The 21,734-nt window shown below is 41.5% G+C and overlaps 1 protein-coding gene across 4 annotated transcripts in view; it reads right to left on the bottom strand.

Moving 5' to 3' along the window:
• Positions 1-21,734, bottom strand: part of ptprub (protein tyrosine phosphatase receptor type Ub) — a 318,361-nt gene that overhangs the window by 82,671 nt on the left and 213,956 nt on the right. For 2 of the 4 annotated variants that reach the window (XM_078932870.1, XM_078932869.1), the window contains exons 11-17: positions 17,755-17,857; positions 16,908-17,181; positions 8,645-8,681; positions 5,871-6,009; positions 4,967-4,990; positions 3,548-3,702; positions 2,867-3,054 (exon numbers count right to left, since the gene is read on the bottom strand). In XM_078932870.1, coding sequence (XP_078788996.1) covers positions 2,867-3,054; positions 3,548-3,702; positions 4,967-4,990; positions 5,871-6,009; positions 8,645-8,681; positions 16,908-17,181; positions 17,755-17,857 — 920 coding nt within the window. The remainder of the gene's footprint in view (positions 1-2,866; positions 3,055-3,547; positions 3,703-4,966; positions 4,991-5,870; positions 6,010-8,644; positions 8,682-16,907; positions 17,182-17,754; positions 17,858-21,734) is intronic. The other 2 variants (XM_078932872.1, XM_078932871.1) reach the window with 1 other exon arrangement.

Here is a 21,734-nt window from a genome sequence, read left to right on the forward strand (position 1 = left end):
AATATTTAAAAAAATATTTATTATCATTTCTTGCCATTGGAAATAAATAGGACTCAACTTTAAAGCTCTATTTGATAGGACTGCCTATCTCTTATGTCCCTATTTACTGATCCAGTCAAGGTCTTCAAGAGTTTCCATGCTGTCTACTAAGCCTGTTCATGTTCTGCGACTCTCTATGCATCTCTGCTGCGTGTTTCTCCCTGGACTACAAAACGGCAACTTGGAACTAAAAGTTAAACCAATTTCCTACTTCCTGCTGGGATTACAGACACTTCCTACTAGCATGCCGTCCTGGTTAATATTTCTGGTTGTCCATTTTATTAGCGTTCAGGCGCTAGAGAATGATTTGGCCACCATGGACCCCAGATCAGCTGCTGAGTGGAGGATTAATGTTGATACAGAACACTGTGCTTGTGAGTAGGGATGGGTATCGTTAAGGTTTGAACGGTACTACTACTCTTATTGATACTGCTTATCGATCCAGTATTTTAACGATACTCTTATCGATACTTTTTGATGACGAAAAATAAATAAATAACAAATTAAGAACATAAAGTGTTTTATTTCCTCATTATGCAACAATACTTTTTTAACAAAACATTTTACTTTATACATTTTCCAACTTGAAAAGTAAAATACATGAAAAAATTAGAAAGAATAAAAAAAGAAAAATAAACAGCAATGTTTTGAAATATTGCTGTCATGATTTAAATATAAAACAAATTAAATAAATGTTTGAGTTCATTAAATTATCCCAGAGAAAGTCTCTGCTTCAACTCCTGCAGTGAAAGCTGCGTTTAAATCTGACGCCCGTGTTTCCGTCTCTGGCAGTTGAAGCCAAAGCCCCTCCCCCGCCTCTCTACCTGCTTTTCCTCTCTACCCGTTCACCTGTTCATATCCTCTGCAGCAGCGAGTCGTTTTTCCCGTGCTCCTCAGTGTGTCCTACACAGAGTGCAAAATACGGTCATCATAGCAGCAGGTTGACACGATAGTCGGGGTGCTCCAACGCAGATTTTTTTTTTCTTTTTTTTTTCTTTTTTTTCTTTTTTAACTTGTCCTGTCCATCAGCTGGGCAGACAGATGAGAGCTGAGGGCCTCTTGTGTTGGACATATTTTACTTTAACAACAGGGGTTATTAATCTTCAGACAAACCAAAGGTATGTCTGAATAAACCCCTTTTGTAATTGAGGCCAAACTTTATTAATTTCAATCATGTCTGAAAATCTTTGGTGTTGGACCGGACGGAAAAGAAAAGAGGGGAAGAAGAGAGAGGGACGCTAGAGAGAGGGGGGGTAGGGGGTGATAATAGGAGGGGAAGGGGGATAAGACCATGAAGCAGCATAAAGCAACAAGTTTACTGGTTGTTAATCATTATGGTAAGGTTCAAATGTAGTAAAAAACAAACAAACAAAAAAAAGGGGGCGGAGCCTGTCCACACACACACTCAAATGTATTAAACACACCTGCTAGCTGCAAAAATGTCCACCTGTCGACATGTACACAGAACAGATAGTGTTCACACGCATACTTATGCCTTAAAACCAACTAGTGTGAAATATTTCATTCATTCAGTCATGCAAACTGTTAGTACAAAGGTGAGCTAACACCTGTGCTCATGTGAGTGTTTATGTTCTTCTAAAATGGATGGTGGAACGTGAACAGAAGGAGGGAGAGTGCCCAGCCATCCCCACCCCAAGACCCCCACCGCAGCAGCAGCGGCAGCCGGAATCCCCCCCAACGCCACACGGGAACCAACGCAGATTTAATTAATTTTACGCGCGCACCGCGTGCTGTCTGAATAACGGCCCCGCCCCCCGTGCACACAAATAGCCAGACAGACGTCTCCTCTTCAGCGAGAATATCATCATTAATTAACAGAAAATTGACCGACTTGGTGAGTTAAATATGTCAGATAACACTTTTATCTTGTGGAACACTAAAAAAATGCGACTTCTCCAGTACCGATAGGAGAACCGTTGAGGTCAGATCTTAACGATACTGCGGTCTTGAAGAATGTTGCCCTGGGGCTCGTTCAATACCGGGAATCGGTATTCATCCCTTCTTATGAGCATAATTTTTCTGACAAATCTGCCAGCATGAATCACTTGCTTGAGAGACATAGTAATTTTACATCAGATAGACCGTCCACGTGCCCTGCTGCTTGGGTTGTTAACCATGAAGCACTCCAGAATGTTCTGCAGGAGATTCAGTAAAGTGCAGAGCTTCTATTACTCCACTGTGAGATCCATTTCACGTTACACCCTTCTTTTTTTCCCACTGAGGAAAATAAGGTGTTTTTTGCTGTCTCTCCACTGATTGACACAGCAGGTTTATGGGTGACAGCAGAATAGGAACAAAGATCAGAAATTGTTCCTCGTTCAAACTTTTTGCAACGGAACTGAACAGAGTTTTTGATCCCATTACTTGCTATTGAGTTCAGAACACTGGTGGCTGCAATTGCATGGAATGAGGAGCCGTCTATGATGTGTTTTACCAGCCGAACCGCCGGGGTGTGCAGTACCTTGTGGATTGGGAGTGTTCTGGGTCTGAGGAGCGTTTGTGGGTTCCTTCTCGTTTTATCTTGGACGCTGCCCTCATTGCTGACTTCCACCGCCATCAGCCTGGTGGACCGTTGGGTGCCGGCCCCTAACGGTAGGCTCTGTCATGTGCACTTGCCGTTCCTCATCATAATAAAGCTCATTCAGCAAATCTGTGATCCACGTCCTACATTCTCCTCTCACTCTCACAAAGTTTGTTGGTACACGTTTTTGATTCCGTCTTTCAAAAAAGTTTAAAAAAACTTTCAAGGAAAATGTTGATATTTAAGTGTGTGAGCCGATGACACAGACAGAAGACAGTTTTTTACCTCGTATTCCTGTTTGAAGCCATAGCCCTCCCCTGTCTTCATTTGGTTGATGTGCTGGAGCAGGTCTGCCACTCGGACGGCCGGGTGGAGCTGCCCCGTGTGGTAGGGAGAGCCCTTCCGTCCACACTGGTGCCTCGGGGAGCCTCCGAGCAGACTGCTGGCTTCATTCACCGAACTACGAGCGTCACCTGAACCAACGACAAGCACACGTACAGGTTCTGCGAGGTTCTGAAAATAAAAAAAATTCAGGAACTGACAGGTTGCGATAAAAAATGAATTAACCCCGGTAACAGCTGCATGTTCATTTGAGACAGCAGCCACTGGTTTCACTTATGTGTCTACACCACAGGCGTGTCACATGCTTTGTCTGTCAGGGAAGACATCATCTGGAAGCCAAAGCAATTTCTATCTTTTATAATCTGTCTTTTTTTTTCAGTAAAATATTCTGAATAATAATAGTTGTGCTTTTCCTTTGTGCTGCAGAAGAAACACCTGACACACGCCACAGAAAGGATTCTCCTCAGCTTGAATTGCATGCAGCTCACTACTTTTGTGTATTAAATCATGCAAAAAACTGGAATGAAATGTTTTCTAAGGGAAATAGTGGGCAACATATTGTGTCGACTTAAAAATAGCGCTAAGAGACACGGTTGTGTTTGCTGCTCATGTGACTTGTCTTACTCCTCGTGCCGCATGTGTGCGTGTCCATGAAGGAGAGGGCCATTCTTTCATCCTCCTGCAGTGTGCTCTGGTCTGTGAAACTGCGCTCCATGGAGCCCATGTGGCTCTTCTCCTGCCGGTAGGTGATGGGTGTCTTATTCATGTTCACAGGCTTTCTGTTGCATAGGGAAGAAGATGGGGGAACAACAGCCATTCAGAAGGTATCGGATCAAACAGATAAAGACAGAGAAAGGAAAACAAAAGCTTTTTACAGTGGTCCACCACTATATCATGGTTCATCTTTGCAGTGTCGCTGTTTTGTGGATTTTCTTTCAATGCAAATCTGCATGGTATTTTTTCTCTTTCTTTTACATTTTGTAAACAGCACACTTTGTTCTGAGTCCTTATTGGCTACAGGCCTTGTCAATAAGTTGCCTCTGTGCCATGTCTCCTGAACAGCATGTGTTCAGTTTGCCACATTTATATATATTCCTGACCGCGATCCATTTTTGGTTTCCACTTAAAAAAACTGACTTAGTTTACTCCAAGGGTTTCAACTCTGAGGGTTTAAACAAGAGAGACAAGTGAGAAATGCTTCATGTCTGTCTTAAGCTCCGTACACACCAGGCATGTGAGTTTAGCATATTGTGTTCACACTGGACTGTCGCTACCCGATTCTAGCACATGTACTCACAGCTGGAAGAGGCTTGGTGTGAATTGTAGAAGCAAATCTTGTAAATCTTGCACCAGGCTTTTTCTTTTACTGCTTTATTCCAATATATGAAAGATTTGGTGTCACATCAATCCGGCTGAGGACAAACCGCAATTATTGTTTTCTCCTCCATGATCAACTTTCAAATGGTTCGTACTTCAGTGTTTTGAAAAGGATGCCACCCATATGCCCCTACCAAATCTGAGTCCTTGATTGGTCAAAGATCAATTGGTTTAACTTTCCATGTGCATTCAATGGACATCCATTTTTTTGCGTAAAGGCCGAAAACTGACCTAATATTTTGCAAAGCGACGTGTGAACAAGAGTTTTAAATGTGGAAGCCCGCAAAGAGTATTTACGTGCTTTAACATAGACTTTTCATTGGAAGTGGTCGCTTAAATGTGTGTTTCTGAGCCCAATGTGAACATAGCAAGAGAAAGGTCTATGTAGTGTGTATTGAGGGGCTTTACAGCCCTAAAACTTCTAGAAGCCTACTTAGTGAATACACCTATGACGTGTTATTTATGGAACGCAAATCCCACGATGAATACCATATTAAGAGGAACCGAATGACTGAAAGAAAAGGAAAAACAATAAAATTCACAGATTTCTTGGAAAAGAAAGGGAGAAACGCCTTTTTTTAAAACTCAACTGACAGCCAGGACAAAAGCAAATACTGCATTATGATGGGTCGACACAATGGAGAAGCAAGAGGTGGAGCCACTTACGGATAATACGAGTAGTAGTCCCTTCTGGAAAGAGTGCAGGAGAGGAAGGATAAAAAGTCAAGAGAGGGAAGAAATGTATGATGAAAGCAATGTCAGCTGAGAGCAGAATGCATTGAAACCGGACAAAATGAGAACCACCCTTCATGTGTCCAGCTGGCCAGATGACACAAGCTATTGAGATCAGGCAGCTGCTGACAGACAAAACACACAGCCAAGCAAAGAAATGCGTGTTTTCTTTCGCTTAGATTTGTCTTAGTGTTACACCTCCTCCAAAGTGGAGAATATGGCTTCCTGTTGCAGCAAATCGGCTCCTCAAACAAGCAGGAAGTGCAGCAGCTGTGCAGAACAGCGGTTATTTGAACCACCAGCAATGTTAGTCTGGAGTCTGTGTCAGCAACTTAATTAAAGAAAATTGAGCTCCTACTTATCCTTATCTGGGATCTCATTTTTTTTAGATATCTCATTGAAAGCGTTTTATGAGACTTTGACCTGCAGACAGCTAAAGCTGCAGCCATAAAAATACAGAGACAGACGTGCAAACAATTCACTACAGACCTGTGGGATTATTGGCTAATAATCTCTAAAAGCACACCTTTTCGCTCCCAATTACCAACTCATTGAAGGGTCAGGCCTCTGCTTGGTATGCGTAATTAAGTGGCTAATTGAATCGCATCCGTCTTTAATTAAATACTTCACACTCAGACAGGCTCAGATGACTTGTTTGGTCCCTTTGGTGCAAGACAAACGAAAGAAAACAGCGCAGAGCTGGCTTTGGTCCACGACCTTTTACAAAGTTCAGCAAGTATGAGAAGTAATCACTGAAATGCACCAAAACAATGAAAGATGGAAGAAGAAAAGTTGGGCTGTGACTGTGCACAAAGTGGCTCGTTTGGAGGAGGTTTACCCTTTTTTAATGATGATGATGACCGCGCCCAGCAGCAGAACGAGGACCACCAGCCCCCCAGCGCAGACAGCGAGAATCAGCCCCATGTCCTCAGAGTGCTGGGTCCTCTCCAGAACGCTCCGGTGGTCTTTGCACGATGCTGGAGAAACAGAGTTTCTTCAAAACAGCGTAAAGAACAAAACAACAACACAAACCCAGCAGACATGAGGAGGTTTACTTAAGCACACCTTTGGTCCGGGCCGACTCCACTTAACGTGGTCCGGGTTAGGATCTGAACTTTGCATTTGGTCTGTATTTAGACTTCCTGTTTCCAACCAAAGCTTGTGAACAACCATGTGACTAAAGATCATTGTCAGTCATTGGCCAGAAAAGCAAAGGAACTAGAGGCAAAAATGATGGAATTCCTGCACTTTGCAATCCTTGTCGTTATAGTTCACTTTTTCAGATTTTTAACGCCAGTATCAATGTCAGGTACAACACTTTTTACTCGCCTTTCATTTTTGGATGAACAATGAAAATTGTTTTACTTCTCATTCATTATTAGCAACATTAAAGGAAACTTATATGTATTTTATTAACATTCAGACCAAATAGAAAATGGGTTAAATGTCCTGTCCACTCACGGAATAAACTCAAGGTGCCCTGCTGTCAGTAAGCCCTGGAGAGGTCATTTATTTCATAAAAGGCTTTTCATCTTTGAAGCGTAAAGCTGGACACCCGTAAACATTGTTCCATGCAGCGGTCCAGTCTTTGTCTTGTTTGAAGGGCCCACTGATCTACTTTTTTTTATTTTTCTATTCTATCTCAGGCTGTCCTCCTGGCCTGGCCAGCCCTGAAACCAGCCCTCACGAGCTCATTGGAACAGAACAAACTATCTGGAGAGCAGGAGAAAGTCAGAACACGCCTGGGGATAAGGCTCTATCTTACAGTCAGCTAGGGGAAAAATTGAATCTAGGACAGGGAAAAATGAAAACACAGCCATGTTTTAGTCCAACTTTGTGCACCCACAGGCACCTCAGGACTGCTTTTGAACCTTATCTCAAGTAGAGATGAAAGTAGTACAACATCATTTCATTATTTGGCAGGAATCTTTGAATATGTGGCAAGAGCCTGCACAGCGGAGTGGAAAATATGAATCACTGTCTGGATGATCGAATGGAGAAGTTTTTGTTAATCGATCTGGTTGACGCCTAATGTTGTTTTAGGAACTTCAATGTCCCGTTTGTGGAATCCACCCAGGACAGGCTGTGGGGTCAACTTGAATCAGACGGTGAATAAAAGTAAAGAGATTTTCTGGCTTCTTTTCAAGTAATCGTCCAAAGACATTTAACTGTCTGTGAGCCGATGTGACCGGACAAAGCAAAGTACCCCACTCATAAAAACTGTCTCCAACTTCGATCAGGGGGTTTGTTTGATACCACTTCATTTACATTTACATTAACACAGATGCTAAACAAAACTAGTGGTGGGGGTAAGAAATCTATTTCAGTTTGGTGAAGTTTTCAACAGATAAGGCTGTTTTGCCACATTTAGCCTCAAAATTTCTATTAAGCCAAACAGGAGCATGAAATGGATTTCTGCTTGAATCCATGCACCTGCCAGCTGCCTGCTGGTGGAAATTGGCACTTAAAGGAGAAATGGAAGTCTATTGTTGTGTTGAGCCTGCCAGAGCATTCTTAATTAAACTGTCACCTGGAAGTTGAAATGCAATCTCCAGCTTTGTTATCCAAGCCAAAATCATTTGCCTCCACTTTACCAGTGATGGGCTGCTTGTTAATAAAGGCTCAGGACCCCATGATGCACAGTAACGGTTGAGGAATCATGGCGTTTGCAAAGGAGCCACAAAAAGATCCTCTGGCTTGCAGGAGTCTCCCTGGAGTCTGACATCTGACTGCATGTCTCAGGTAAAAATAGTTTAGTCCACTCTTTGATTGATTGCAGCAGTTTGAAAGGCAGGAAGCAGGAGGCAAATGTTATGGAATAATTACACAATTGCTTGCTGTAGCTGTTTCCAATTCTGCCTTTGTGTAAGGTCAAAAACAAGAAGTCAGCGCAGTACACTCCACTGCTGTGGAGAGGCATAATTAATCAATGTCTGTGCGGTGTGTGTGGGGCAGATGGAGTGAGAGCTGAGCCTCGCCTTTTGGCTTTCTGCTTGAGGAGAGCCTTCTTTCTCTTCATGAGCTCTTAAACTGAAGCCTTCCCTGAAAGAGAAACCCTGCCACATCGGCTTACTCACAAAGATCGGCTTGCTGTTGCATTGCCTGCATGTACTCTCAGTGATCCAACAGGACTCTGTGGTGGAGTGATTCTCCTGCCACTGGAGCTCAGAGTCAGTTTGGCTGCCCTTTTCATGTACTGGGAGTGCTCACTCATATACACCAAGGTGGTTTCACCTGGAAGTTTTGATCTGGAGGAGGCCTTTTGAATGGCACCGAGGTCGATGCCCTCAGATGTAGCTCTGCATTGGGCTGATGATAACAAAGGGACTGCCTTGTGTTCCAGCGTCTGTCCAAAACAAGCAGGATGAAAGCCTAACCTCTAACCCCCCCCCCCGTTTTTTTGCCCTTTCTCTGAAATTCGTCCAGACGTGTGCTTGAGAGAGAGGTGAAAACCAGTGCAGCGGGAAGGAAAATAAATCAAAAGAACTCAGCTACATCTTTACATGCTTGCATAAAATATGCAAAAGTGAACAGTTCTGCAAAAGACTGGATCCACGGGAATGCATTTAAGGTCAGAGTGTTGATGGGAAGAAAAATGTTCACAATCATTACCTTTGCGGGCGATCCGGATGCAATTTATTCTCGACTCCTGAAACAAAAAGAAAACAGGCATCAGGAGGAGAGCGTCTTTTTGCATTTGGCATAAGAGATGTGATGAAAGAGGAGAGGATGACATTAAATACTGAAATAAAGCAGCCTGATAGTATGACAACACATAAAAGCACACCGGTGAATGAAAGTTTGAAGAGCAGGCCTAATCCACCGAGCATTTGAAGTAAACCATGTGATTAAAAATTCACGAGTGGGTTGTGCTCTGCTTATAGGAAAGAACAATGTGCTTCATATTCTATCAAAGACAATAAAAAAAAAACATTCAAAATTCCTTCTGGGTTAGGAGGGTCGCTTTAAAATTAGAAGAAAAAATTTAAAATCTACAGCATCACTCTTGAAGAAGATTAGAGATTCTTGCTGCAGGATGATATTTGAAAGGGAGATTGCATAATTCAAAGGGCGGGGGGGCTTTGAAACCAAATGACTCATTATGAAACAAATGACTTTTATTCAAATTTCTGCTGATGAAATGGTAGCATTCTGAACAAGGCCTTCTTCAAAGAACACTAATGAGCTCCAGGAATGAGATGAGATTCCGTTCCTGCCATTCCATGGAACCGATTCATTATCAGATGCCAATTGAGGCATCGTGTAACAATTGATGCAATTGGCATATTTATAAGGAGTCAAACGTTTTTTTCCTGTTAACTCTACACAATCAATTTTCAGAAGAATTTCTAAAGATCCTCCAAACCAGTAATACAAAGTGACACCACAGGGTAGTTTACTTCTGACGAACTGCTACAGTTAAATAATAGACAATACGTCAAAGAGTAGGAGCTGCTCCCAAAGTGCTGGTTAGATTGTGTATGTTTATGGCTGAATCCGATTTGCTTCCCTGCTCCTACGGCTCCTCCCTGTTGCTCCAATTGTCAACAATGTCAACATTTTGCATTGTCTGTGTAGAACACGCAGAGAAGGGGGGGGGGGGGGGGGGGACTGCAGAGGACCTGAATAGAGAGGCGGGGGAGGGGCTTAGACTCACCGCTTATGATTCCAGAGCCGCAACAAACTAACTGTTACTTTTAATAAATAAATACTTAAAAAATATATTTTTTATACTTTGTTGGGTTTACTGGATTTTTTGAAAAGTAAAAGAAAAGAAAAAATAGAAAACACGTCTGCATCAAAAGGAATTTGTTTCCATCATCTCATTAATCTTAACTCTGGGTGTTTGACACACGTAAAAGTCGATTCAAGGTTGTGGAAAATGGACAAAAGATTAAAGGAAACATCATGTCTCTAGTTTAGAAACAAGAGAAGAGAAGAGAAGAGAAGAGAAGAGAAGAGAAGAGAAGAGAAGAGAAGAGAAGAGAAGAGAAGAGAAGAGAAGAGAAGAGAAGAGAAGAGAAGAGAAGAGAAGAGAAGAGAAGACCAGAGAAGACCAGAGAAGACCAGAGAAGACCAGAGAAGGGAAGAGAAGAGGGACAAAAACACTCCAAGAATGAAGGAATGAAGACAGTGTCCAGAATTCAAACCTACTTGGTGCCAAATACAACCACATTTACTGATCTTCTTTCTCTTTCGGCTTTTCCCATCAGGGGTCGCCACAGCGAATCATCCTTTTCCACCTCACTCTGTCATGGACATCTTCTACCCTAACGTTAGCCAACTTCATGTCCTCTGTTAAGACATCCATATACCTCCTATGTTGTGGATGATTCGCATGGTTATTTTGGCAATTTTTACGCCGGATGCCCTTCCTGACGCAACCCTCTCTATTTATCCGGGCTTGGGACTGTCACAGAAGTTACTGGCTTGCAACCCCTGTGGCTAGATTTACCACATTTACTGATGGAGGAGTAAAATGTTGAGCAGAATTTGGCTAATGAAGGTTTGCACTTCATTAGACCAGTTTTGTTAATTAACTTATTGGTGGATTTAATCTTAACTCTTCTGCTTTTCTCCTATACAGTCAATGCTTCAGATGCAATGTACACAATCATGGCAATTATAAGCACAAATAACAGAAGAATATGTCCTTTAGTTTCCATTGATGTTCTTTCATGTAGCTGACGGAAATGACCAGAATTAATTAGTGCATTTTTCGTGTCAGGGCTGTACTCAGCTCAAGACAAAAAAACTGAAAAATTAGGCTGTTTTTACCACAACCAGCCAGCCTGTGTTAAGTATGAAATAACTTACATCCTATCTCTTAATAATGAATTCAACTATACAAGTATATTATAGTTACTGTATGTGATTAATTAAACAAAATCAATAATATATTTTATTCTTGTGTTTGTATAGATGCAGGCTTTAATTTATTGAGGGCGGGGCTGGAAAGGAGCATAGGGGTGGGGGGTGCCGTCCAGGGCATCCTTCTGGTCAGTAAGGTAATGAGAATTGCAGAATGGCAGACTGTTCACAGAGCGCTGTGTCCAAGAAGATCAACAGAAAGTCCAATGGAAGCCAAAATGCGGCGTGAGAAGGTGAACCTGCAAAAGACACGACCATGGACCTCAGCGGATCATCAAAACAACAAGATTCAAGAACCTGCAGACATTCCAAAAGAGTGGAATGAGGTGGAGGAACAGCTTCAAAACATTCAAGAGATGGACTACAACTGTCTGGTTCCTCGGGTCAAGCCACTTCTGAGCCTGGGCCAACGGAGGAAACGTCTGAACAGGAGAGGGAGGACTGGACCATTGGCCAGTGGTCCAAGGTCCTGTTTTCTGAGGAAAGTAAAGTGTACCTTTAATTTGGGAATCTTGGTCCAAGGGTTTGGAGGAAGACTGGTGGAGCAGAACCCAAGCTGCTTGAGGTCCACAGTAGACTCTCCACAGTCAGTCATGATTTGGGCTCCAATGTCCAGCTCTGGTGTTAATAAACTCAGCTTTCTTCAATCCAACATCACTGCTGCAGTCTACCAGAATGTTCTAGATTCCTTCTGCTGAGGATGCAGAGTTTATCTTCCAGCAGGACCTGCCCCCTGCCCATACCACCAGAAAAACCAAAACTTTGCTTGATGCCAGTGCTATCACAGTACTTCACTCCTACCAATTAGACCTAAACCCCATTGAAAATGAATGGGGTTTTGTTAAAAGTTAAATGAGGAGCAAAGGACCATTGAACAAATAGCTGACGCCAATGATTAAGAAAGAATTTCATAACTTCCACGCAATACCACAAGCTGTATTGAAGTATTAAAGTTGAACATATGATTTTGAAAATCCTTCACTTTGATTGATTTGATGTGTCATAACCTCTGTCTTTATCTCTCTGCAAAAAGTAAATGGGGATTTCTCCACAGCGTTCTAATTTTTTGAAAACCTGTTTTTGTGGGTTTTATGAGCCGAAACCCTAATCTAAGTAAAAAAAATACATTCATCCATTCATTCATTTTCTTAACCGTTTTATCCCTTTCGGGGTCACGGGGCTGCCGGAGCCTATCCCGGCCACTTGTGGGCGAAGGCAGGGGGGACACCCTGAACAAGTCGCCAGTTTGTTGCAGGGTAGAATGTCCTCACTCACACACCCGTTCACTCCATTCACACCTATGGTCAATTTAGAGTTGCCACTCAACCTATGAAGCATGTTTTTGGATGGTGGGAGGAAGCCGGAGACCCCGGAGAGAACCCACGCAAAAAATACACAAAAACTTAAAATCAGTTCAACAGTGGGTCTTGAATCTATATTCTATGAGAGTTACATTTTTTGAATGGAATTATGGAAATGAACACACATGTCCATGTTTTTCAAATGTTTTGCAAAGGGTGTGTATCTCCCCTTCAGCTACAAATTTAGTCTCTTCGCCCAACTGTCAAGTGCGCACAGCCTCTTAGTTAACTGATGGACTACTTGGGTTCAAAGTCGTCATGAAATGCAAAAGCAGTTGTGCTCTCGTCATTCTGTAACATGGGCTCCTCGGAAGTGAAAAAATGTGGAACCCATAGCGGATATGGATTGATGCGATGGCTACATGGGCATATCTTACATTCTCATTAACGAGCTACAATCTATAAAACTGTAGCACTACTTTACTTTAGACTGCAGACTGGAGACGCAGAGTTTTTTTAGGACAAACTTTTATGAAAGAACATTTCAGGCCAAACTAAAGCTGATTCATCTAAGCCCTTTTCCGGGGCATTTGCAACCTGTCATACATTCACTTACTTCAGGCTCTGGCAAATTAAGATACATTCAGCTATTTACTGTGCAAAATAAATAGGCTGCTGTAATGGGCAGAAGCCCATTCTGTAATTTGTACATCGAAATCATTGTGTTCCAGCTAAGCAGAAGAGTTAATTGGCAAGCTCTGTATTGTGGAAGACACATCGCATGTCTCTCTATAGCGTTCCAGTCATGCCAGAGGAGCTGTTGCTGATTTCTGGCAACTCTGAATACAAAACACAAATGCCAACATGCAACAGTGCAGCACACACTCGCAATTTTACACCGCCTCAGCAAAAGTGTGTGTAGAGCTGGGGAGTGCAAATAAAGATGCTATAAATCACTATATGGAGGTCTGAAAAACTTGAGAAATCTGCAGTCTTTCAAGTGTTTATCCTCCACACAGACACAACACAAACTCTGATTTAATGAGGAGCCAATTAAACCGACAATCGTGAGTGAGTGCCAACACCCAACGAGCTCACAAAACGTCAAAAGCACTTCAGTAAATAAAGGAACTTTAATCACAAAACTTTTGAAATACAAACACAGGGTGCTTTTTCACTGTCACGTTTTAAGGTAAGAACTCCTGCATTTTCCTGGAAGCTGCTGGAAAACACCTGGAAAAGTAAACTGTAAAAAATGCATCTCCACTCTGTGTAGAAACAACGCAAAATCATCCTTCTCCTGGCACATTCATGAGTTTTCATACTAAATATAATTTGGATTGCAAAAGTCTTCTCTTTATACCCAACCTTTTTTTATTTGAAAAGCAGAATTAAAATGCTAAATACCTGCCATGCATAATTACTACAGGAGAAGAAGCAGCAGCATGGAAAAGGACATTAAAGCTTAACATTAGCTGAAACATCACTAGTCCACAGAGAATTCTTGAGCTTTACTGGACGGTTACGTTGAAATGGTAAGAAGAAGATACAGTTTAAAAAAAGCATATGCTATTTTATACTTTTTACAATTGATTTTCCATCATGATTTGTAACACTTATTATACTGCAGTGACTCCTGGTGGGATTGTCTCCATGTGGCTTTCCATTTTGGTGCACCCAAACCTAAATTCCAAACTGCTACTGTATTTCCAGGCTGAAGTGCCAGTGTTTGTCAGAATGAGGACAGTGTCGCCTGCTTGATTAGGCACTGTGCCCCCGTTCTTTTGGGTTAAGGATTCTGGCCCCCCACCAGGCACAACAGACCCTAATCCCATCCGCTGGTAAAGCCGGTCCTCCCTTATCTAATCCAATACTTAGCAGTTTAGTTGTGTGAAGAGCTCACTCCGCACTCCCTCTGTGTTTGTCTTCACTGAGTTGGAAAGACAGGAACTGCTGCGCATGGAATTCCTGCCCTGATCATGTGACTCTAACCTACATTCATAGAGGCAGAGACGAGCTCAGAGCAGACATCAGTGGTCCGACTTTATTGGACTTATTCCCAGCTCATAATAATTTTTTATCAACAGCCACTTCATGATTGCCTTTGTCTGAGAGCAATAAAGCCCAGCAAAAACAGATGTTAGAGTGGCAGGGGCAACAAATCCCTGGGATTCACCTGAAGACACACAACTGCAAAACAATAGATGAAATGGCAACTTTTTATTAGAAAGTCCTTCTGCACACATGAATGTGGCAGTACACTTTACTACATGTGTGAGCCAGATATGTCCAGCTCTTGTTTTTGTCAGTCTAAATTAATTTCTACAGATATGAATTCTATACAAACAAATCTAACAGATTCTTGCTAAAAATAATTAAGAATTGTTTGAGACAGGTTTGGGAAGGGTGTGAAAAATGTACAATAATGTGGGACTTTTTAGATAAGATTTTGTGGGTCGAAAGCTACGTTGGCACTGAGCTCGGAAATGCGCACTCAAGTCCATCTCCAATAAAAAGTATGTAATTGCACATGAATGTTCGTTTGGCGTCTACGTTCAAAACTCTAACGTTCAAATTTTAAGTCCAGTTTTGGGCTCTATGTACAAAACGTGCGGCTGTTCGCATGTTCAAAGTTAAACCAGTTGAACTTTGACCAATCAGGGAGTGAGACTTGGTAGTGATGTAAGGGTAGCATCTTTTTCAATATACAGAAGTGGCAACCATTTGAAAAGTGATCACAAAGGCGAAATGAATACCGTATTTTCCGGACTATAAGTCGCTGCGGAGTATAAGTCGCACCAGCCCAAAAATGCATTATAAAGTAGAAAAAAACACAGATAAGTCGCACTGGACTATAAGTCGCATTTTGACGGGAAATTTATTTGACAAAATCTGAGACCAAGAACTAATAACTTGCACAAACTCATATGACACAATCATAGCAGACTGTTTATCTCATAATTTCACAGTAATTCTTTCTCAAACCTATTTATTTGTTCTTTTCATGAAGCATCATTGGCCAACTAATACTCTGTTTTCATCCTTTATTTGTAGAAACAGTTGTCATTTTTATTGCATTTCTGAATCTATGAAATAATTTTAAAATAAAATATTATGTTGTTAGCCTTCAAGATCTTATTGTGAAAAAAGTTTGCTGATTCTCTGAGTCACTTAACATACTCTAAACACTTAACATACCTCATACATCAAATTGACCCAGGAACATCATCTCTGTTCCTCACAAATGAACATAACAGGAGGGTTAACAATGTATTTATTTCAATTTATTCCTAATATAAGTCGCTGCGGAGAATAAGTCGCACCCCTTGCCAAACTATGAAAAAAAGGGCGACTTATAGTCCGGAAAATACGGTAACTGGAATCACATGACACCAAGTCTTTCATATATCATAACAAAACCATCAAAGAAAAAGTCTGGAGCAATTGGCAAGATTTATACTGTTTCAACATTTCACACCTATGGAAGCATTTGTGTCTCATAATTCAAAATAAAAGTCAATACCGGAAATGCTTTTTTATTTTCAACATAAAGCTGCGTTCGTTGACTTAAAAATAAAATGAAAATGAATCCACCAAATGGCTTTTTTTTCTTCTTCAACACTGCTCACTCTGTCACTTCATTAAAATTATAAGGAAAATGGTATTTAATATTTTATTTTCAAAAAGTTCTCTAGTAAATGTGTAGCACAATTCAATTAAAAAAAAATCTAATTTGACAATTAAAATTGATCAACAGAAATACTTTGTGAAATTCATTTTCACAAAGTGCCTCCATCAATTGAATAATCACATTAAAAATCCATCCTCCAAATTACCTTTTCTTTTTCTTCTTCAACACCGCTCAGTCTGTGACATAATTAAAGCGATAATGCAAAGAGGGGATTGCATTTTGTCCCATAATCAAATCCAGTCAGCATTTCCAGGGGGAATGTAGTTTTTCCCTGATGTCTGTCACTTTTTAGTATCATAGGTTGCTTCACATGTCATAAGATGATTAGACTGTTCCCAACCAAAATTAGCCTTTTATTAACTGTTCAAAACTCGTACTTTGACTTCAATTAAGGAATGTTTTGCCATTTTTAGCATTCTCAATACTCATCTGAAACTCTTGACAAATTGTGGAAAAATCCTCAAATGTGCTGTTTGCAATTTTAGCACACTATCACAATTTAAAGGGATAAAACCCAGAGAGTTTTTGTAAGGAAACCAAAAATATCCCAGCATTCCCTAACATACCATCTGAAAACAACAGACCAGCACAGAGTTGTAATATTCAAAATAGCTTTCATTCAAATGAAGTAAACTTTCAGTTTTTTTACTCCAAAGTAGATTAATAAAAGATCTTGAAATGACTTTATGTTGGTCTGATTATCTCCTTTTTCTTGACACAAGAGAGGAGTAGAGAAAAATTAGCTTTGGAATGTTGGAAAAGAACTTAAACTGGACCATGCTGTTTCTTCTGAGTAATTCCATCTTCCAGTTTCAGAAAGTGTGTTTGCAGAGAAGAAAAGAGGTTGAAAATAACAATTTCCAGCTTTGTTTTTCCATCATCAAACCGTTTAAACCCTCCTTCAAAGGGCTGTGAGCTCTGACAATACCAAACGTCCTGCAGCCTCAATCGCCGGAGAATCTCATTAACATCAAGTTGTTGAGAAACAAAAGGCCTGCTTAAGGTCACTCACCCCCTTGAAGTTGCTCATCGCCTGAAAGTAAACGAGGTAGCTCTTGCGGGGGTCCAGTGGGCTGTTCCAGTAGCCGTTGTAGGTGTGGTTGTCGCCCACAGTGAAAGGACTGGCCTCTGGCAGGGTGCTTGGAGGCATCTCAGCAGCATAGTAGTGGGGCAAACCCTGCGCCTGGGCCACGCTGTGCGGCATGGGCAACGGGAAACAGTCCTGAGGCCCCAGTTCCCGCTTCACCTTCTTCACCATTTCCTCCTCCACCACCACCTGGTACGTGCTGGATGCAGGGGGGATATTCATTGACATTTTTATTGACAAATTCAGTGCTGCTTCCACATTGGTTGTGTCAGAATTCCCTCAAGTCTCTGCACTATAATGTGTGTTCATTATTTTGTAGAGCTGTCCAAATCTACTATTCCAAAATCCAGTGCCCTAGAAATTTCCCAGAAGTCTCTGCAAAAGACCAGTGCCAGTTGATGCTTAGTAGAGTGGCATACAAAGAGCAGAATGAATTGTGTTGATTTTTCATGTGAAAAAAATGTATTTAATTTATCTTTTAACCCTTGTGCTATCCTATGACCCCCCCTTCCATTGACGTCTTCTCCCTACCATGACAAAGGTGGATAAAGGTGGAAAGATTTCATGTAATCCATGGACACCAGTGAAGATCACAAATCATTGAAGAAAAAGGTTCAGAGCACTGTCTAGTGGGTCTAGATGACCCAACTCCCAATGGTAAAGTGCCTAGGATAGGACAAGGGTTACTAAACCATCCACAACTTTATTGTGTTTAAGTAGTTACGGAGAAAGAAGAGAATTGGGACAAAGCCATTGGCAGCATCCTCCTCACCTGACAGGCGCTCCTCTGCCTTGGGCGGGACGCAGCAGCACTGTAATTGTGCTTTCGGTCTCGTTCAGCGGGCCCGGCATGTCTCTGTAATCAAACGAAGGAGCTGTGGAGACAGAAGTGTTCAGATGTTCAGGTTGGAAGCCACCCCAGCACATACACACAAAAGCACATCTTATTGGTGCCAGTGTTCAGCCGCTGACGCTGCTTCTAAATTTCCAAACAAACAAACTCATCCTTGAAGTGTCACATCGACTGATTGCACTTAATGTTTGGAAAATACTCATTAAGTAATTCGAATAAAAGATGCAAGCTTTTACAGTTGCTCGATATCCACTTGCTGTGCGTGCACTGGTTGAATTCCTCTTCTGGTTTGGCACAAGTCCAATTAAAAATCATAAGAGTGACGCTAAAATGAATGGCTTTCTCATTTAAAACAGATTTGGCTAAAGTCGTTCTCCTCCCTGGGGATGCAGTGGCACATTTCTTTTTTTTTTTATATAAGCAGTCAATTAGTGAAAAAAGAGGGGAAGAAAATTATTCATGAGGCACAGATAATTATCATTTTAAAAAGCAGTTTGCTTGCAGAGCAGCAGAGAAGAGCTGAAATCAATTAAGGTGAGGTTTCAGGGAGAAAGCGGATGTGCACTGGTTGGCTTTAAAGGTCTGAGGCGCTAAAGGACAATTTGATGTTTGTGGCCCGGGGATAACCGTGACAGCCATCCACCTGAATGTACTCGTGCATTTTTGGAAGGAAATGTGTGCAGCTGGCATCACTGAAAAATGGTGACAGCAGAGCCTGCTGAAGGTGCTGAGTGTTTGTTAACTGTCAGTTCAGATTTACCAGAAGCTCTCCTTCTGTGATGTTCCACACTGTAGGAGTAGGAAGGAAGGAGGAGGACGGTGCTGCACAGACTGCAACGTCATCACTGATCTGGTTTTGTCCCAGAATTATTTCAATAAAGATTGATTGATCTCCTAGTGAATAACCCCTATGTGCAGGTTACAACAATTCCAAATGAGGGAGTTTATTTGGGAAGGACGAAAGAGAAATGGTCCAACCAAATGTTCTTCATTGGTGCAACATGATCTTTTACCCGATAACCCAAGGGGTCAAATTTGGCCACTACTGCAGGAGCTGCGTATGATCGGCGGCGCTTTCAGCGGTACATCCTTTTGTCTGTGACACAGTTTGACAACTTGTCCTGCATTAGTTCGAGGACGGAAAAAACAAAAGTGAGAAAAACTAGGGACATTTTTTACTATTGTCTCCATATATAATAAAAAAAAAATCATAAAGTTCAGGAAAGCGATCAGATTCTCCTCCATGACGCATCTTCTTTGCCAAAGTTCAGAAATGTGAACTTTTGAAACACCACGATGCTCAAATCACGCCGCATGACCACTGATTGTATCTGGAAATTGACTTTACATTGAAAGTGAACGGCCCCGACACATGAATTGTGTTTGGTGTGAACGTAGCCTAAGAGTCTTTAGTCCTTCACTCAGTAACCAGATGTTTCAAGCTCCTAGTTTTTGTTTCAAGATGGTCTGTATGACGTTTGCTGAAGTAACTTTAAGCATTATTTAGGAAGCTGCTCGGCTTTCTTTTGTGATTTTCAGGTATTTTTTCAGAAAAATCTACTGCCTTTGAAGTCCAGGTGAGAGTCTCTTTTGTAACCACACGCACACAGATCAGTAAAAGTCATTAGCGTACATTTTAAAAGTGTGGCAGCTCTTTTGATATTCAGTTCAGTAATCCAAACAGTACTTTGCGTGATTATTGTGAACAGGAGAACTGGTAATGCATTGTTGGGATTTACAATAGGACTGTGTCTCTACTGTAGAGATGAATTGTTTCCTTTGAACAGTTCTGTCTAAAGTATCAGAGGAAATGTTTTGCCTTCTTGATGGTAGCAGCTGCTCATACAGTGACAGAATGCACAGGCATGGCTAGAAAAGAAGACTTCTTTAACCAAAGGTAAATCCAAACAAGTATAGCTTTACTGAAATATATGAAAAGTAAATTATTGACCTTAATAGTTTAAATTGGTGATCAACATTTTTCAGGCCATGGACGGGTTTAGTGTTAGACAAGATTTTCATGGACCAGCCTGTAAGAGCATGAAGCTGTTATTTCCCTTCAGTTGAGGCTGGGGGCCCGTTTGTAAAGGGTGACAATCAAATATTAACAGCAACATTTTTAGTTATTTGGCCTATTTGAGGAGGGAAAAAACAGCTTTCCTTTTTCAAATGCATTTTTTTTACCTTTTAATTTATTTATTTTGAATTGTTACATTAACTAGCTTAATATTAAGTTAGCAAGCTGGATATTATCTAAAAATGTATTTAATATTTTTTATAAGTAAATATTCAGTCTACAAAAAGAAAGATACGTTTTTAAACCTAATATTTGATTTTATAAGATTAAACATTTAGTTTGCAAATTAAATATTTAGATCTCACATAAATATTTATTTTCCAAACCAAACATTTAAGCTTTGTAACAAATTATTTAGGTCCAACTTAAATATTCAGCTTTTTAACTAAATATTAACTAAATATTAACTAAATATTAAGTGTGAAACTAAAAATCTAGCCACAGGGGTTGCAAGCCAGTTGCCTCTGTGCCGGTCCCAAGCCCGGATAAATAGAGAGGGTTGCGTCGGGAAGGGCATCCGGCGTAAAAATTGCCAAAATAACCATGCGAATCATCCACAACACTTTAGACATACCGGATCGGTCGAGGCGCGGGTTAACAACGACCGCCACCGATGCTGTTAACCTACAGGGTGTCGGTGGAAATTTGACTACTGTTGGTGGAAGAAAGAGGGGAGGCAGAAGGGTCCGTGGCCAGAGAGAGAAGGGAAAAGGCAGGAAAATAGGTTTGAGAATAGGGACTCTTAACGTTGGCACAATGACAGGGAAAGGCAGAGAGCTGGCAGACATGATGGAGAGAAGGAAGGTAGATGTACTGTGTGTGCAGGAGACAAGGTGGAAGGGCAGCAAGGCACGTAGTATTGGAGGAGGATACAAACTGTTCTATCATGGTGTTGATAGGAAGAGAAACGGGGTAGGAGTGATTCTGAAGGGGGAGTTTGTAAACAGTGTTCTAGAGGTGAAAAGAGTCTCAGACAGGATGATGAGCATAAAGTTAGAAATTGAAGGGGTGATGGTGAATGTAGTCAGTGGGTATGCGCCACAGATTGGCTGTGAGTTAGAAGTGAAGGAGAGATTCTGGAGTGAGTTGGATGAGGTCATAGAGAGTTTCCCCAGAGGAGAGAGAGTTGTTATTGGAGCAGACTTTAATGGGCATGTTGGTGAGGGCAATAGAGGTGATGAGGAGGTGATGGGCAGGTTTGGTGTGAAGGAAAGGAATCTGGAGGGACAGATGGTGGTGGACTTTGCGAAGAGGATGGAAATGGCTGTAGTCAACACTTACTTCCAGAAGAGAGAGGAACACAGAGTGACATACAGAAGTGGAGGTAGGAGTATCAGGTGGACTACATCCTATGTAGACGAGGTCATTTGAGAGAGGTTAATGACTGCAAAGTGGTGGTAGGAGAGAGTGTAGCCAGACAGCACCGCATGGTGGTGTGTAAGATGACTCTGGAGGTCAGGAAGAAGAAGAGAGGGAAAACAGAAAAGAAGACCAAGTGGTGGAAGCTACAGAATGAAGAAACTTGTGAGGAATTTAGGCAGAAGTTGAGACAGGTCCTGGGTGGTCAGGATGAGCTTCCAGAGGACTGGGAAACTACAGCAGAGATTATCAGGGAAACAGGTAGGAAGGTGCTAGGTGTGTCATCTGGAAAGAGGAAAGACGGTAAAGACACTTGGTGGTGGAATGAGGAAATACAGGAATGCGTCCAGAGGAAGAGGTTGGCTAAAAAGAAGTGGGATGTAGAAAGGACTGAGGAAGGTAGACAGGAGTACAAGGAAGCGCAGCGTAGAGTGAAGAGAGAGGTGGCAAAGGCCAAACAGAA

The sequence above is a fragment of the Oryzias latipes genome, chromosome 16 (assembly GCF_053564925.1).
Source record: "Oryzias latipes strain Hd-rR chromosome 16, Olatipes_Hd-rR_3.1".
Classification (NCBI taxonomy): domain Eukaryota; kingdom Metazoa; phylum Chordata; class Actinopteri; order Beloniformes; family Adrianichthyidae; genus Oryzias; species Oryzias latipes.